Source organism: Beta vulgaris, chromosome 7, assembly GCF_026745355.1.
Source record: "Beta vulgaris subsp. vulgaris cultivar EL10 chromosome 7, EL10.2, whole genome shotgun sequence".
Classification (NCBI taxonomy): domain Eukaryota; kingdom Viridiplantae; phylum Streptophyta; class Magnoliopsida; order Caryophyllales; family Amaranthaceae; genus Beta; species Beta vulgaris.
Genome location: NC_079208.1, coordinates 32919863 through 32937092, shown reverse-complemented (window position 1 = coordinate 32937092; position 17230 = coordinate 32919863). Strand labels below are relative to the sequence as shown.

General features: G+C 38.1%; 1 protein-coding gene across 3 annotated transcripts; it reads left to right on the top strand.

Annotated features, from left to right (window-relative positions):
• Positions 1-4487: 4487 nt before the first annotated feature.
• On the top strand, positions 4488-10575 carry LOC104885362 (elongation factor 1-delta-like). Of its 3 annotated transcripts, XM_048633745.2 has the most exons (10): positions 4494-5021; positions 5494-5737; positions 6307-6345; positions 6538-6766; positions 7256-7398; positions 8204-8291; positions 8790-8906; positions 9000-9087; positions 9205-9331; positions 10268-10575. In XM_048633745.2, coding segments are annotated over exons 5-10 (489 nt in total). In that variant the 5' UTR covers positions 4494-5021; positions 5494-5737; positions 6307-6345; positions 6538-6766; positions 7256-7331; the 3' UTR covers positions 10270-10575. The 3 variants fall into 3 exon arrangements, with proteins under 3 accessions (XP_057246880.1, XP_048489702.1, XP_048489703.2); XM_057390897.1 differs by lacking the exon at positions 10268-10575 and having other exon boundaries at positions 4488-5021; positions 9205-10258; XM_048633746.2 differs by lacking the exons at positions 4494-5021; positions 5494-5737; positions 6307-6345; ... (2 more) ...; positions 8204-8291; positions 10268-10575 and adding an exon at positions 8432-8473 and having other exon boundaries at positions 9205-10258.
• Positions 10576-17230: the final 6655 nt, after the last annotated feature.

Genomic DNA, 17230 nt, shown 5'->3' with positions numbered 1-17230 from the left:
AGCATGAAATGTTTTTTTTACCATTTCTAAGGGGTTCGTGAGCTCAGAAGCTGAATTCGTTAAAGTCCGATTTTTTGCGTCTGTTTCGTGCTCATCTTGGCCCAAACTCGTAATTTAGGCCTAAATCCTAGCTCGGACATCAGAACGATCGATTCAAAAGTATGAAATGTTTTTTTTACCATTTCTAAGGGGTTCGTGAGCTCAGAAGCTGAATTCGTTAAAGTCCGATTTTTTGCGTCTGTTTCGTGCTCATCTTGGCCCAAATCGTAATTTAGGCCTAAATCCTAGCTCGGACATCAGAACTGATCGATTCAAAAGCTGAAATGTTTTTTTTACCATTTCTAAGGGGTTCGTGAGCTCAGAAGCTGAATTCGTTAAAGTCCGATTTTTTGCGTCTGTTTCGTGCTCATCTTGGCCAAACTCGTAATTTAGGCCTAAATCCTAGCTCGGACATCAGAACTCGATTCAAAAGCTGAAATGTTTTTTTTACCATTTCTAAGGGGTTCGTGAGCTCAGAAGCTGAATTCGTTAAAGTCCGATTTTTTGCGTCTGTTTCGTGCTCATCTTGGCCCAAATCGTAATTTAGGCCTAAATCCTAGCTCGGACATCAGAACTGATCGATTCAAAAGCATGAAATGTTTTTTTACCATTTCTAAGGGGTTCGTGAGCTCAGAAGCTGAATTCGTTAAAGTCCGATTTTTTGCGTCTGTTTCGTGCTCATCTTGGCCCAAACTCGTAATTTAGGCCTAAATCCTAGCTCGGACATCAGAACTGATCGATTCAAAAGCATGAAATGTTTTTTTTACCATTTCTAAGGGTTCGTGAGCTCAGAAGCTGAATTCGTTAAAGTCCGATTTTTTGCGTCTGTTTCGTGCTCATCTTGGCCCAAACTCGTAATTTAGGCCTAAATCCTAGCTCGGACATCAGAACTGATCGATTCAAAAGCATGAAATGTTTTTTTACCATTTCTAAGGGGTTCGTGAGCTCAGAAGCTGAATTCGTTAAAGTCGATTTTTTCGTCTGTTTCGTGCTCATCTTGGCCCAAACTCGTAATTTAGGCCTAAATCCTAGCTCGGACATCAGAACTATCGATTCAAAAGCATGAAATGTTTTTTTACCATTTCTAAGGGGTTCGTGAGCTCAGAAGCTGAATTCGTTAAAGTCCGATTTTTTGCGTCTGTTTCGTGCTCATCTTGGCCCAAATCGTAATTTAGGCCTAAATCCTAGCTCGGACATCAGAACTGATCGATTCAAAAGCATGAAATGTTTTTTTACATTTCTAAGGGGTTCGTGAGCTCAGAAGCTGAATTCGTTAAAGTCCGATTTTTTGCGTCTGTTTCGTGCTCATCTTGGCCCAAATCGTAATTTAGGCCTAAATCCTAGCTCGGACATCAGAACTGATCGATTCAAAAGCTGAAATGTTTTTTTACCATTTCTAAGGGGTTCGTGAGCTCAGAAGCTGAATTCGTTAAAGTCCGATTTTTTGCGTCTGTTTCGTGCTCATCTTGGCCCAAACTCGTAATTTAGGCCTAAATCCTAGCTCGGACATCAGAACTGATCGATTCAAAAGCATGAAATGTTTTTTTACCATTTCTAAGGGGTTCGTGAGCTCAGAAGCTGAATTCGTTAAAGTCCGATTTTTTGCGTCTGTTTCGTGCTCATCTTGGCCCAAATCGTAATTTAGGCCTAAATCCTAGCTCGGACATCAGAACTGATCGATTCAAAAGCATGAAATGTTTTTTTACCATTTCTAAGGGGTTCGTGAGCTCAGAAGCTGAATTCGTTAAAGTCCGATTTTTTGCGTCTGTTTCGTGCTCATCTTGGCCCAAACTCGTAATTTAGGCCTAAATCCTAGCTCGGACATCAGAACTGATCGATTCAAAAGCATGAAATGTTTTTTTTACCATTTCTAAGGGGTTCGTGAGCTCAGAAGCTGAATTCGTTAAAGTCCGATTTTTTGCGTCTGTTTCGTGCTCATCTTGGCCCAAATCGTAATTTAGGCCTAAATCCTAGCTCGGACATCAGAACTGATCGATTCAAAAGCATGAAATGTTTTTTTACCATTTCTAAGGGGTTCGTGAGCTCAGAAGCTGAATTCGTTAAAGTCCGATTTTTTCGTCTGTTTCGTGCTCATCTTGGCCCAAACTCGTAATTTAGGCCTAAATCCTACTCGGACATCAGAATTTATCGATTCAAAAGCAGAAATGTTTTTTTTACCATTTCTAAGGGGTTCGTGAGCTTAGAAGTTGAATTCGTTAAAGTCCGATTTTTTGCGTCTGTTTCGTGCTCATCTTGGCCCAAACTCGTAATTTAGGCCTAAATCCTAGCTCGGACATCAGAATTATCGATTCAAAACGAAATGTTTTTTTTACCATTTCTAAGGGTTCGTGAGCTCAGAAGCTTAATTCGTTAAAGTCCGATTTTTTGCGTCTGTTTCGTGCTCATCTTGGCCCAAACTCGTAATTTAGGCCTAAATCGTAGCTCGGACATCAGAACTGATCGATTCAAAAGCATGAAATGTTTTTTACCATTTCTTAGGAGTTCGTGAGCTCAGAAGCTGAATTCGTTAAAGTCTGATTTTTTGTGTCTGTTTCGTAGCATCTTGGCCCAAAATCGTAAATTAGGCCTAAATCCTAGCTCGGACATCAGAACTGATCGATTCAAAAGCATGAAATGTTTTTTACCATTTATAAGGGGTTCGTGAGCTCAAAATCTGAATTCGTTAAAGGCCGATTTTTTGCGTCTGTTTCGTGCTCATCTTGACCCAAACTCGTAATTTAGGCCTAAATCCTAGCTTGGACATCAGAACTGATCTATTCAAAAGCATGAGATGTTTTTTTTACCATTTCTAAGGGGTTTATGAGCTCGGAAGCTGAATTTGTTAAAGTCCGTCTTTTTGTGTCTGTTTCGTGCTCATTTTGGCCCAAACTCGTAATTTAGGCCTAAATCCTAGCTCGGACTAGGGATGGCAGGTGGGTATAATTTGGCGGGTTTCCCACCGCATCCGCCCAGTTGGGGCGGGTATGGATATGACTTTGGTGGGTAGTGGGTGGGTATGGATACGAAAAGTCAAATCCGCCATGGGTGGTGTGTAGGTGGTGGATATGAGGTCACATCCGCCGCAAATCCACCCGCCCCGCCCCATATCCGCCCGCCCCTCCCCATATCCATCCGCCCCGTATAATATTTACTAATTTACCCTTTATAAAATAAAGAATTATGTTCATAAATCTAAAAAATTGTAAAAAATAATTAAGAAATAGAATACTAAGAATGTGTACTTTTTTTTGTTTGAAATGGGTGTTTCTAATAATTAATTTATATAATAGGTTATATATAGAACATAAATCAGGTGGGCCGTGGAAAATCCACCTAGGTGATGGGCGGGTATTAGTGGGTAATGGATATCCACTTGGGTGGTGGAGCGGATGTGGGTATAACCTTATATCCACGTGGGCGGAGGTGGATATGGAAACTTGTACCCGCCATGGTTGGCGGGTAGGTGGTGGGTATGGAAAATTTAGGTGGAGGTGGGTGTGGATTTAGGGGTATCCGCATCCGCCCCGCCCATTTGCCATCCCTAGCTCGGACATCAGAACTGACTTATTCAAAAGCATGAAATGTTTTTTTTACCATTTCTAAGGGGTTCGTGAGCTCCGAAGCTGAATTCGTTAAAGTCCGATTTTTTGCGTCTGTTTCGTGCTGATCTTGGCCCAAAATCGTAATTTACACCTAAATCCTAGCTCGGACATCAGAATTGATCGATTCAAAAGCCTAAAATGTTTTTTTTACCATTTCTAAGGGGTCGTGAGCTCAGAAGCTTAATTCGTTAAAGTCCGATTTTTTGCGTCTGTTTCGTGCTCATCTTGGCCCAAAATCGTAATTTAGGCCTAAATCCTAGCTCAGACATTAGAATTGATCGATTCAAAAGTATGAAATGTTTTTTTACCATTTCCAAGGGGTTCGTGAGTTCAGAAGCTGAATTCGTTAAAGTCCGATTTTTTGCGTTTGTTTCGTGCTGATCTTGGCCCAAAATCGTAATTTACACCTAAATCCTAGCTCGGACATCAGAATTGATCGATTCAAAAGCCTAAAATGTTTTTTTTACCATTTGTAAGGGGGTCGTGAGCTCAGATGCTTAATTTGTTAAAGTCCGATTTTTTGCGTCTGTTTCGTGCTCATCTTGGCCCAAAATCGTAATTTAGGCCTAAATCTAGCCCGGACATCAGAATTGATTGATTCAAAAGCCTGAAATTTTTTTTTTACCATTTCTAAGGGGTTCGTGAGCTCAGAAGCTGAATTCGTTAAAGTTCGATTTTTTGCGTCTGTTTCGTGCTCATCTTGGCCCAAACTCGTAATTTAGGCCTAAATCGTAGCTCGGACATCAGAACTGATCGATTCAAAAGCATGAAATGTTTTTTTACCATTTTTTAGGACACTAGTGGAAAAAAGTTCTTTTGCTACTTGTCAAATGCTTTGGTTGTTTCACAAACGGAGCATTTAGTGAGTTCTTTTAATATTTTAATATAAAAAGTTTACAAATGCTCCGTTTGACCGGAGCATTTGATAGTTTTTTTTTTTTATAAAAAAGGAATTTCCTTGGGTTTACCGCCCCTTTCTCTCTCCTCTTTTCCTTTGTACCTCCATTTCCTTTTTTTTTCATTTCACTTCATCGACTTAGGGTTTTCTCTTCCTCCTTTCTTTTTCTTCCTCTCATTCAACCACCGTCCTCTTTCTCCCTTGTAAAGCAAGTTTCAGTTTCTTCAAATTAAGCATTATATATTATCAGCATTTCTCGAACCTATTGAGTTTTTGAAGCTATGGAAAACGCTGCTGCAACTGCTGCTGCCGCATGAAGCTTCAATTTGCCTTTGGTGAGTTTAAACACACACACACTCCTCAGTTTGCTCACAGCTTCAGTTTGCCTTAAGATGATTTTGAGGATGTTCGCCCGAAAGTTAAGTGCAATCGTGTTGTTGAAGATGTAACCGCTATAAAATTTGGCCAGATTAGTTTGATTGGTGAGTTTAAATTTGATTTATTAGGATTTTGATTTTCAATTATCACGACTTAATGTAGAAAAACGAGTTAGAATTTTGTCATTTGTGTGTGTTTAGAATTTTGTCATTTGTGTGTGTTTGCTGAAATTAGTGCTAAATTAGTGCTGGATTCCAGAGATCTTATCCCTGATGTGTTTGTTATGGACTTGTAATGTCGCTTGTACTCTATTTAATCAAATTATGATTTAAACGCGTTGTTAAAGTTGCATTTAATTTGCTGTTAAATTTTACTAGATTAGCTTGATTGGTGAGTTTAGATTCGATTTAGGGTTCTGATTTTCGATTATCATGATTTATTTTAACTTACATGGTATCAAAAGCTTTAATCTCCATTACAAATTATTGTTATTTTCTCAAGACATGCTTAAAATTAAAGATAATTTTTTTTTGTTTTTGGTTTTTGCGGATGACGATGCTGTGTACATCATGACAGGGAACCAAGAACGAAGCTAGAAAGAGCGGTAGACTTCTTCAACTTTGATGCAGAACAAGGGGAAGCACCCAGAGTTACTAGCTTGAAGCATGTTCTACCATTTCCCGAGGGCCATTATCATGGTGAAAATTCTTACTTTGTAGCAGATTCAAGAGGCTTTGAGAATTTGGTTCATCTTATTGCCAAACAATTCCTCTCTTACAAAAAGGGTGTAGTCAACGATCCTAGGGTCAAGTTTAATCAGGTATTCGATCTCCTACTTGATTGCCAAAGATATACTCTGTATTTAGAGGACTTACCATGCATTTTGGGGCAATACGATGTGTCAATTGACCAAATGGATATAAAAATTAGCAATATATATGTTGCCAAATGGGTATGATATTAGCATCCGAGACAAATAAGTATTTAGCTTTGGCAACGGCGACATACTAGATGAGAATTGACCAACGACTTAAGAATTATATATGTATCTTTTAGGTGAATAATATGAATTATCATATCAAACTAGAGCCTCGCTTAGGTTAATTCGATCCTTATTAGAAGGTTATACACTTTGGGGGCTGAAAGAAGAGATAAGAGAAAACCTATGTATTACCAAATTATATGGCCCTTGTGCTCAACCTCGAGATTGCTTTGGAGTTACACTTCTTTACCACAAAGCTAGCCAGGACTAATTAACTTGATTAGTGCACAATGTATTTATGTACTAGTACTACAATGCTAATCAATACTTCGTACGTGTTATACAAGTAGTGTAGTTAGAAGTATATAACTTTTTAACGTGGATTAATATATTTCTGATTGAAACAGGTAGTAAATGAGATTGAACATTCAAACAATGCTGTATTGGTAAGAACGGAAGTTATCTTTGGCTGTTGTGTATCTTATCAAGAAAAACCCATAAAAGTTGCTAATACCCTGTCTACAATTATGCAAGAATAAACCTTTTAAGCTCAAAATCGATAAAATGCAGATTTCATTTCGTAAATATGATGTTTGAAAAAGTTGATTGACTATATACTATCCTTGGACCTCTGACAGACTGCAAATCATTGGTGGAGAACATAAAACTGGCTTCAGAAAAGATATGCTGAAATACATTCAGATACTAAGCATGAGCAACACTTAAAAGTACTTGGGTACCATTGGCGTGTGCTTCGCTTCAACGATTTTACACGGCAGAGTGCTGTAAAAGTTATGGCAGCTTTTGAAGTGTCGGATCCTAGTTCAGTATACTACATGCAGCAACCGCACGTTTTGGCTGTTCCTTGTAAGTGTTGTTGAGCTGAAAAGTATTGATACATTAAATCATTTGGCGAAGCCTAAATGTTTGTGGATTTAGACTTGGTTCTAATTTTATGACCTTGATAGGAGATTTTAATTTCAAGTATCCAATAAACATTACAAAACATTGTTAGAGTTTTAACTCATTTGTGCTGCTTGTCTTTAATTTTCAAGTATGCTGCTGAAGTTTCTCAAAAAGAGAACAACTACCCTTAAAAACTAAATGAATTAATACTTGATAATTCTAAACTAAGGCATACACTAACCTTTTCTTTGTGTGCTCTTAGCTGCTGACCGATGCTTCAGTTGAATGTTAAATTGTATTTGTTAACTGTTGTCAATTTTCGAGATACTCTATGCAATTTGCATGCTTGTAGTATTAGTCTATAACATGTTTTTATGTGGCATTTGGTGTTTCATATTCATGTCATATTGCTAGTGTATAATCTTAGTGTAATCTTGAACTTCCTTGCAGATACAAGAAGCATGCTATTAGTTCTCTATCATCTACTAGTTATGATCTTGTGAGTGCACTCACTGGAAAGAACAAAATGCGGATATTATGTGTTGGTCATGGCGGAGGAAGTTTACCATTATTTTTAACTTCTAAAATTCAAGGTAGCAGGAATATTTCCGTCTTATCTTTGTCCTTGGAATATATTTTGGATTTTTTTTTCTTCTTGAAATTGTTCAGACCCCTATGCATTAATATCATGTGCACCTACGCATGACGCCTATAGCTAAGTCCGTGTTTACCTACATGCAAAAGCTGGAATTTGTTGTATTGTATGAGTCATTGGTGCTGGTGAAAAAGTCTTTCTTTGTTCCTATCGCTCAAAAGCTACATTCGTATTTCCCTACATGCAAAATCTGGGTTTTATTGTATTTTATAAGCCATTGGTGCTGCCGAAAACGTCTATCAATGTTCCTATGTAATGAGCTCATATTGTTGTGGCACATTAAAGAAGAAGATTAAGAACTAAACTCATATTGGATTGATAATGTGGAAATTGACAGTAAAAATGGAGACAGTAACAAGCTTTTGAGAGTCTTGTTTCTCTCCCAAAACTAAAATACTAAACTTTCCAATATTTTCTTCATAATTTCTTCTTTCCTAATCTCCTCTACTTATAGTAGACCTCCCTACTATCTCCTCTAACTAACTAGCTGCCTTCCTCCTGGAGCTAACGAAATAACTAGGGTATATTACCAAAAGTACCCCTGCCCCCTTGGGTTAGGCTAGTCTAATACAATATAATGCACAAATATGATCTAGTGTAGCGAGTCTTGGTTTTTCTTTGCATATTCAATCATCTAAATTTTAGTGTATTATCCTGAGACATTGCTTTTACTGATGTATTCTTTGAAAATCTAGAACTGTCTAACAGGTTTTATTAACACTTGCTGCTTTCTTTTTCAATAGGGCAAAATCAGATGTTGGAGAAAACATATGATGGAGGCTCTGGTAAATTCAAAGATTGCATAAGTGAGGCACATGACTGGAAAAGCAGGTCTTCTTTTATCCATTGCACATTGGTGAATATGTGTGTTTGTTTGCGTTTGGTGTGTGTGTGTGAATTAGTCATTGGTGAATATATCGTTTTTCTCGAGTAACTAAATGGATTTTATTGTCCATGCATCAGGTGGTCTAGGAAATGCACTTTATGAACTTGTTTCTTGTGTAAACGATGGGGTAAAGGCTACAAATATATCCTTATATCAATATCTATCCTTTTTGCCTTAAGGAGTTTTTCTATTCTGTGAAACCTCTATTTGTATTATAGTTGCTTTTGTCATCTCCTTCCATACTCAGCCACCGAAACGCCAACTACTCCCCTCCTTCTCTCCATCTCCTTCCAATTTCTTGTTACTATTAAATTTAAGAACAAAAAATAGTTGAACCATGATTGAGTGGAAGATAACTATTTTTATTGCTTAATTTGATTAATCTTTTAGTCGGTATATTTTTCTGTCGTTTGATTGTGGTGCTTTTTTGATTGATATACCAGTTACCAAGCTTCCAAGGATGATCTCACTGTGTTTTCTGCTGTATTTAAAGCATCTTTGGCTTCCTATGTCAACGTATCTAGGTGGTACAAACATATCGATGCACTTTTGAGGATCTCGTAAGATCTTCTCTCTTTGATCATCTTTTGATTGTTTGATTTGATTTATGGGAATTGCTTAAACATTAATATTTTTTTTTTTTTTGTGATTAGTGGTGTGTCTGGTGAGGGATCAGGTGTTACTGTTGAAGGTAATGCTCCTGCTTCTGATGTCGCTACACCTCCAGCAGCTGACTCTAAGGTGGTACTTTATGTTCTTGGGTGCGTGCTTTTAGTATTTATATGCAACTGTTAATTTTCTTTGTCTGTGATGGTTCTGTGGTTTAGTTTCTCACTACTGTAATTGAAAATTTGTCAGGCTTCAGCTGCTGATGATGACGACGATGATGATGTTGATCTTTTAGGGGAAGAGACTGAAGAGGAGAAGAAGGCTGCTGAAGAACGAGCGGCGTCTGCTGCTGCTAAGCCCGCTAAGAAGAAAGAATGTGAGTATTTCTGCTGTCTCGATTTTTGTAGAAGGAATGTGTATACCTGAGAAACTCTCAACTTATAACTTGTAAACTTGCTATGCAAACACTGCATATCACACTGGCGTCTTCCAGAATTGTAGGGAAAGTAACTTCCCAAATCATCTCTTTATACATATGTGAATCTTTCAAGGTGTTTAATTGATATTTATCTTGTGTTTTGGACCACACTTCACTGATGTTTGATTCAAGAGTAATATGTGCCCTGCTAGTTCTCTACTTATATCATCACTTGATTCTAGTTAGCTTATGATTTTTTCATGTGGGAAAATCTTGATGTGTAGTTGTCCTTTTCTCCTTTGCTTATAACCTGTGTTTCTTGTTCTCTTTTTAATCTCTTTACTTATGGTGTGAACAAGAATTTTTGATCTCTTTACTTATGGTGTGAACAAGAAGGCTTATTAAGTATTGTTGTACTGTGTAAGGTAGAAAATACAGAATATACAAGAACTTTGAGGCTTTTGTTTTCAATTCTTCCTTTTCTCTTTGTTTAAGGGGATAAAAACTTGAAAGCCAGGTTATAGAGGAATTACCTTACTTGAGACCCACTAACTTTCGCCTTTCTTACATTTTCTGGAATGATTAATTTAAAGTCTTTCTATTGATGACTTCCTATGAGTTGGAGATGATTTATAAATTATGCAAACCATCTCAATTCTATGTTTCAATGTTATTATTTTCGGTTTATTAGAATTTTAAGAGGATAATGTCCTTTTTTAGTACCTTTCGCAACATGGGTAACTTCCTTTTGTTGTATCTTATTTTCTTTTTGTTATGAGATCAAAGAGCATTCTAATCTTAATGCACTCTGCTGCTGGAGTTGCTTTCTAATCTTTATGCATTTTACTGCATTTTGATATTGTTATATTATTTGGTTTGTCTCATTTGGTGCAGAGGTTGTTGTGGTGTCTTGAGGAACAGGTTTTGAATCAATCTGATGGTGATGATGTCTTTAGGGTGTGACAATGATGAAGAAGCTATTGCAAGGATGGAGGAATCACCATCAGGCAAAAGGGTGACAAGCATCTTTCTTTAGTTTAGATTTATAATTCTTACATGTTTTTCACGGAACTTTTTGTAGAATACTAATTATGGTGTCGTAAAGGCATATGATATTTTTTTTGCAATTATTAGCTAGTTGTTTATACTTGTGTCATGGCATATTAATTTTTTATTTGATTAATAAAATTTCACTTTATATCCTTTTTATTTGTTCTTTTGATTTTTATAAAAGTAGTCTTAGGGGCTGCCACACTAAAAGCTACTTGTACTGAGTAGCTGAAGCTGTACACTTTTTTTTAGAAAAAAAAACTATCAAATGCTCCGGTTGTTAAGAAAAAACCGAAGCATTTGACAAAAAAATGCTCCGGTTTTTTCTAAACAACCGGAGCATTGACTGTCAAATGCTCCGGTTTTTTAAACAACCGGAGCATTTGAGTTACAAAATGCTCCGGGGAAAACCGGAGCATTTGTAAAATGCTCAAATGCTCGTATGGCATCTGCTACGCGCTAAATACAGAGCATTTAATGGGTTTTCAACCGGAGCATTTGATGTTTTTTCTACTAGTGGGAGTTCGTGAGCTCAGAAGCTTAAATCGTTAAAGTCTGATTTTTTGTGTCTGTTTTGTAGCATCTTGGCCCAAACTCGTAAATTAGGCCTAAATCCTAGCTCGGACATCAGAACTGATCGATTCAAAAGCATGAAATGTTTTTTTTACCATTTATAAGGGGTTCGTGAGCTCAAAATCTGAATTCGTTAAAGGCCGATTTTTTGCGTCTGTTTCGTGCTCATCTTGGCCCAAACTCGTATTTTAGGCCTAAATCCTAGCTCGGACATCAGAATTGATCGATTCAAAAGCATGAAATGTTTTTTTACCATTTCTAAGGGGTTCGTGAGCTCAAAAGCTGAATTCGTTAAAGTCTGATTTTTTACGTCTGTTTCGTGCTCATCTTGCCCCAAAATCGTAATTTAGGCCTAAATCCTAGCTCGGACATCAGAACTGATCGATTCAAAAGTATGAAATGTTTTTTTACCATTTCTAAGGGGTTCGTGAGCTCAGAAGCTGAATTTGTTAAAGTCCGATTTTTGCGTCTGTTTCGTGCTCATCTTGGCCCAAACTCGTAATTTAGGTCTAAATCCTAGCTCGGACATCAAAACTGATCGATTCAAAAGCCTGTAATGTTTTTTTACCATTTCTAAGGGGTTCGTGAGCTCAAAATCTGAATTCGTTAAATTCCGATTTTTTGCGTCTGTTTCGTGCTCATCTTGGCCCAAAATCGTAATTTAGGCCTAAATCCTAGCTCGGACATCAGAACTGATCGATTCAAAAGCATGAAATGTTTTTTACCATTTATAAGGGGTTCGTGAGCTCAAAATCTGAATTCGTTAAAGGCCAATTTTTTGCGTCTGTTTCGTGCTCATCTTGGCCCAAACACGTAATTTAGGCCTAAATCCTAGCTCGGACATCAGAACTGATATATTCAAAAGCATTAAATTTTTTTTTACCATTTCTAAGGGGTTCGTGAGCTCAGATGCTGAATTCGTTAAAGTCCGATTTTTTGCGTCTGTTTCGTGCTCATCTTGGCCCAAAATCGTAATTTAGGCCTAAATCCTAGCTCGGACATCAGAACTGATCTATTCAAAAGCATGAAATGTTTTTTTTTACCATTTCTAAGGGGTTCGTGAGCTCAGAAGCTGAATTCGTTAAGTCCGATTTTTTGCGTCTGTTTCGTGCTCATCTTGGCCCAAACTCGTAATTTAGGCCTAAATCCTAGCTCAGACATCAGAATTGATCGATTCAAAAGCCTAAAATGTTTTTTTTTACCATTTCTAAGGGGTTCGTGAGCTCTGAAGCTTAATTTGTTAAAGTCTGATTTTTTGCGTCTGTTTCGTGCTCATCTTGGCCCAAACTCGTAAATTAGGCCTAAATTCTAGCTCGGACATCAGAACTGATCGATTCAAAAGCATGAAATGTTTTTTTACCATTTATAAGGGGTTCGTGAGCTCGAAATCTGAATTCGTTAAAGGCCGATTTTTTTACGTCTGTTTCGTGCTCATCTTGGCCCAAACTCGTAATTTAGGCCTAAATCCTAGCTCGGACATCAGAACTGATCTATTCAAAAGCATGAAATGTTTTTTTTTTACCATTTCTAAGGGGTTCGTGAGCTCAGAAACTGAATTCGTTAAAGTCCGATTTTTTGCATTTGTTTCGTGCTCATCTTGGCCCAAACTCGTAATTTAGGCCTAAATCCTAGCTCGGACATCAGAACTGATCGATTCAAAAGCATGAAATGTTTTTTTAAAATTTCTAAGGGGTTCGTGAGCTCAAAAGCTGAATTCGTTAAAGTCTGATTTTTGCGTCTGTTTCGTGCTCATCTTGCCCCAAAATCGTAATTTAGGCCTAAATCCTACCTCGGACGTCATAACTGATCGATTCAAAAGCATGAAATGTTTTTTTACCATTTCTAAGGGTTCGTGAGCTCAGAAGCTGAATTTGTTAAAGTCCGATTTTTTGCGTCTGTTTCGTGCTCATCTTGGCCCAAACTCGTAATTTAGGTCTAAATTCTAGCTCGGACATCAGAACTGATCTATTGAAAAGCATGAAATGTTTTTTTTACCATTTCTAAGGGGTTCGTGAGCTCAGAAGCTGAATTCGTTGAAGTCCAATTTTTTGCGTTTGTTTCGTGCTCATCTTGGCCCAAACTCGTAATTTAGGCCCAAATCCTAGCTCGGACATCAAAACTGATCGATTCAAAAGCCTGTAATGTTTTTTTACCATTTCTAAGGGGTTCGTGAGCTCAAAATCTGAATTCGTTAAATTCCGATTTTTTGCGTCTGTTTCGTGCTCATCTGGCCAAAATCGTAATTTAGGCCTAAATCCTAGCTCGGACATCAGAACTGATCGATTCAAAAGCATGAAATGTTTTTTTTACCATTTATAAGGGGTTCGTGAGCTCAAAATTTGAATTCGTTAAAGGCCAATTTTTTGCGTCTGTTTCGTGCTCATCTTGGCCCAAACACGTAATTTAGGCCTAAATCCTAGCTCGGACATCAGAACTGATATATTCAAAAGCATGAAATTTTTTTTTTTACCATTTCTAAGGGGTTCGTGAGCTCAGAAGCTGAATTCGTTAAAGTCCGATTTTTTGCGTCTGTTTCGTGCTCATCTTGGCCCAAAATCGTAATTTAGGCCTAAATCCTAGCTCGGACATCAGAACTGATCTATTCAAAAGCATGAAATGTTTTTTTTTACCATTTCTAAGGGGTTCGTGAGCTCAGAAGCTGAATTCGTTAAAGTCCGATTTTTTTGCGTCTGTTTCGTGCTCATCTTGGCCCAAACTCGTAATTTAGGCCTAAATCCTAGCTCAGACATCAGAATTGATCGATTCAAAAGCCTAAAATGTTTTTTTTTACCATTTCTAAGGGGTTCGTGAGCTCTGAACTTAATTTGTTAAAGTCTGATTTTTGCGTCTGTTTCGTGCTCATCTTGGCCCAAACTCGTAAATTAGGCCTAAATTCTAGCTCGGACATCAGAACTGATCGATTCAAAAGCATGAAATGTTTTTTTACCATTTCTAAGGGGTTCGTGAGCTAGAAGCTGAATTCGTTAAAGTCCGATTTTTTGCGTCTGTTTCGTGCTCATCTTGGCCCAAACTCGTAATTTAGGCCTAAATCCTAGCTCGGACATCAGAACTGATCGATTCAAAAGCATGAAATGTTTTTTTTACCATTTCTAAGGGGTTCGTGAGCTCAGAAGCTGAATTCGTTAAAGTCCGATTTTTTGCGTCTGTTTCGTGCTCATCTTGGCCCAAACTCGTAATTTAGGCCTAAATCCTAGCTCGGACATCAGAACTGATCGATTCAAAAGCATGAAATGTTTTTTTACCATTTCTAAGGGGTTCGTGAGCTCAGAAGCTGAATTCGTTAAAGTCCGATTTTTTGCGTCTGTTTCGTGCTCATCTTGCCCAAACTCGTAATTTAGGCCTAAATCCTAGCTCGGACATCAGAACTGATCGATTCAAAAGCATGAAATGTTTTTTTTACCATTTCTAAGGGGTTCGTGAGCTCAGAAGCTGAATTCGTTAAAGTCCGATTTTTTGCGTCTGTTTCGTGCTCATCTTGGCCCAAACTCGTAATTTAGGCCTAAATCCTAGCTCGGACATCAGAACTGATCATTCAAAAGCATGAAATGTTTTTTTTACCATTTCTAAGGGGTTCGTGAGCTCAGAAGCTGAATTCGTTAAAGTCCGATTTTTTGCGTCTGTTTCGTGCTCATCTTGGCCCAAACTCGTAATTTAGGCCTAAATCCTAGCTCGGACATCAGAACTGATCGATTCAAAAGCTTGAAATGTTTTTTTTACCATTTCTAAGGGGTTCGTGAGCTCAGAAGCTGAATTCGTTAAAGTCCGATTTTTTGCGTCTGTTTCGTGCTCATCTTGGCCCAAACTCGTAATTTAGGCCTAAATCCTAGCTCGGACATCAGAACTGATCGATTCAAAAGCATGAAATGTTTTTTTTACCATTTCTAAGGGGTTCGTGAGCTCAGAACTGAATTCGTTAAAGTCCGATTTTTTGCGTCTGTTTCGTGCTCATCTTGGCCCAAACTCGTAATTTAGGCCTAAATCCTAGCTCGGACATCAGAACTGATATATTCAAAAGCATGAAATTTTTTTTTACCATTTCTAAGGGGTTCGTGAGCTCAGAAGCTGAATTCGTTAAAGTCCGATTTTTTGCGTCTGTTTCGTGCTCATCTTGGCCCAAATCGTAATTTAGGCCTAAATCCTAGCTCGGACATCAGAACTGATCGTTCAAAAGCATGAAATTTTTTTTTACCATTTCTAAGGGGTTCGTGAGCTCAGAAGCTGAATTCGTTAAAGTCCGATTTTTTGCGTCTGTTTCGTGCTCATCTTGGCCCAAACTCGTAATTTAGGCCTAAATCCTAGCTCGGACATCAGAATGATCGATTCAAAAGCAGAAATGTTTTTTTTACCATTTCTAAGGGGTTCGTGAGCTCAGAAGCTGAATTCGTTAAAGTCCGATTTTTTGCGTCTGTTTCGTGCTCATCTTGGCCCAAACTCGTAATTTAGGCCTAAATCCTAGCTCGGACATCAGAACTAAAGCATGAAATGTTTTTTTACCATTTCTAAGGGGTTCGTGAGCTCAGAAGCTGAATTCGTTAAAGTCCGATTTTTTGCGTCGTTTCGTGCTCATCTTGGCCCAAACTCGTAATTTAGGCCTAAATCCTAGCTCGGACATCAGAACTGATCGATTCAAAAGCATGAAATGTTTTTTTTACCATTTCTAAGGGGTTCGTGAGCTCAGAAGCTGAATTCGTTAAAGTCCGATTTTTTGCGTCTGTTTCGTGCTCATCTTGGCCCAAACTCGTAATTTAGGCCTAAATCCTAGCTCGGACATCAGAACTGATCGATTCAAAAGCATGAAATGTTTTTTTACCATTTCTAAGGGGTTCGTGAGCTCAGAAGCTGAATTCGTTAAAGTCCGATTTTTTGCGTCTGTTTCGTGCTCATCTTGGCCCAAACTCGTAATTTAGGCCTAAATCCTAGCTCGGACATCAGAACTGATCGATTCAAAAGCATGAAATGTTTTTTTTACCATTTCTAAGAGGTTCGTGAGCTCAGAAGCTGAATTCGTTAAAGTCCGATTTTTTGCGTCTGTTTCGTGCTCATCTTGGCCCAAACTCGTAATTTAGGCCTAAATCCTAGCTCGGACATCAGAATGATCGTTCAAAAGCAGAAATGTTTTTTTACCATTTCTAAGGGGTTCGTGAGCTCAGAAGCTGAATTCGTTAAAGTCCGATTTTTTGCGTCTGTTTCGTGCTCATCTTGGCCCAAATCGTAATTTAGGCCTAAATCCTAGCTCGGACATCAGAACTGATCGATTCAAAAGCTGAAATGTTTTTTTTACCATTTCTAAGGGGTTCGTGAGCTCAGAAGCTGAATTCGTTAAAGTCCGATTTTTTGCGTCTGTTTCGTGCTCATCTTGGCCCAAACTCGTAATTTAGGCCTAAATCCTAGCTCGGACATCAGAATTTATCGATTCAAAAGCCTAAATGTTTTTTTTACCATTTCTAAGGGGTTCGTGAGCTCAGAAGCTGAATTCGTTAAAGTCCGATTTTTTGCGTCTGTTTCGTGCTCATCTTGGCCCAAAATCGTAATTTAGGCTAAATCCTAGCTCGGACATCAGAACTGATCGATTCAAAAGCATGAAATGTTTTTTTACCATTTCTAAGGGGTTCGTGAGCTCAGAAGCTGAATTCGTTAAAGTGATTTTTTTGTCTCTTTCGTGCTCATCTTGGCCCAAACTGTAATTTAGGCCTAAATCCTAGCTCGGACATCAGAACTGATCGATTCAAAAGCATGAAATGTTTTTTTTACCATTTCTAAGGGGTTCGTGAGCTCAGAAGCTGAATTCGTTAAAGTCCGATTTTTTGCGTCTGTTTCGTGCTCATCTTGGCCCAAACTCGTAATTTAGGCCTAAATCCTAGCTCGGACATCAGAACTGATCGATTCAAAAGCATGAAATGTTTTTTTTACCATTTCTAAGGGGTTCGTGAGCTCAGAAGCTGAATTCGTTAAAGTCCGATTTTTTGCGTCTGTTTCGTGCTCATCTTGGCCCAAACTGTAATTTAGGCCTAAATCCTAGCTCGGACATCAGAACTGATCGATTCAAAAGCTGAAATGTTTTTTTTACCATTTCTAAGGGGTTCGTGAGCTCAGAAGCTGAATTCGTTAAAGTCCGATTTTTTCGTCTGTTTCGTGCTCATCTTGGCCCAAAACGTAATTTAGGCCTAAATCCTAGCTCGGACATCAGAACTGATCGATTCAAAAGCTCAAAAT

Bases quoted from the DNA above. Each gene is read 5' to 3' on its own strand.
- LOC104885362 (XM_057390897.1), top strand. From the start codon at position 7,332: ATGCGGATATTATGTGTTGGTCATGGCGGAGGAAGTTTACCATTATTT. The intron at 8,292-8,789 runs GTCTTCTTTTAT...TTGATATACCAG, and splicing joins GCACATGACTGGAAAAGCAG to TTACCAAGCTTCCAAGGATG. The intron at 9,088-9,204 runs GTGGTACTTTAT...AAAATTTGTCAG, and splicing joins CTCCAGCAGCTGACTCTAAG to GCTTCAGCTGCTGATGATGA.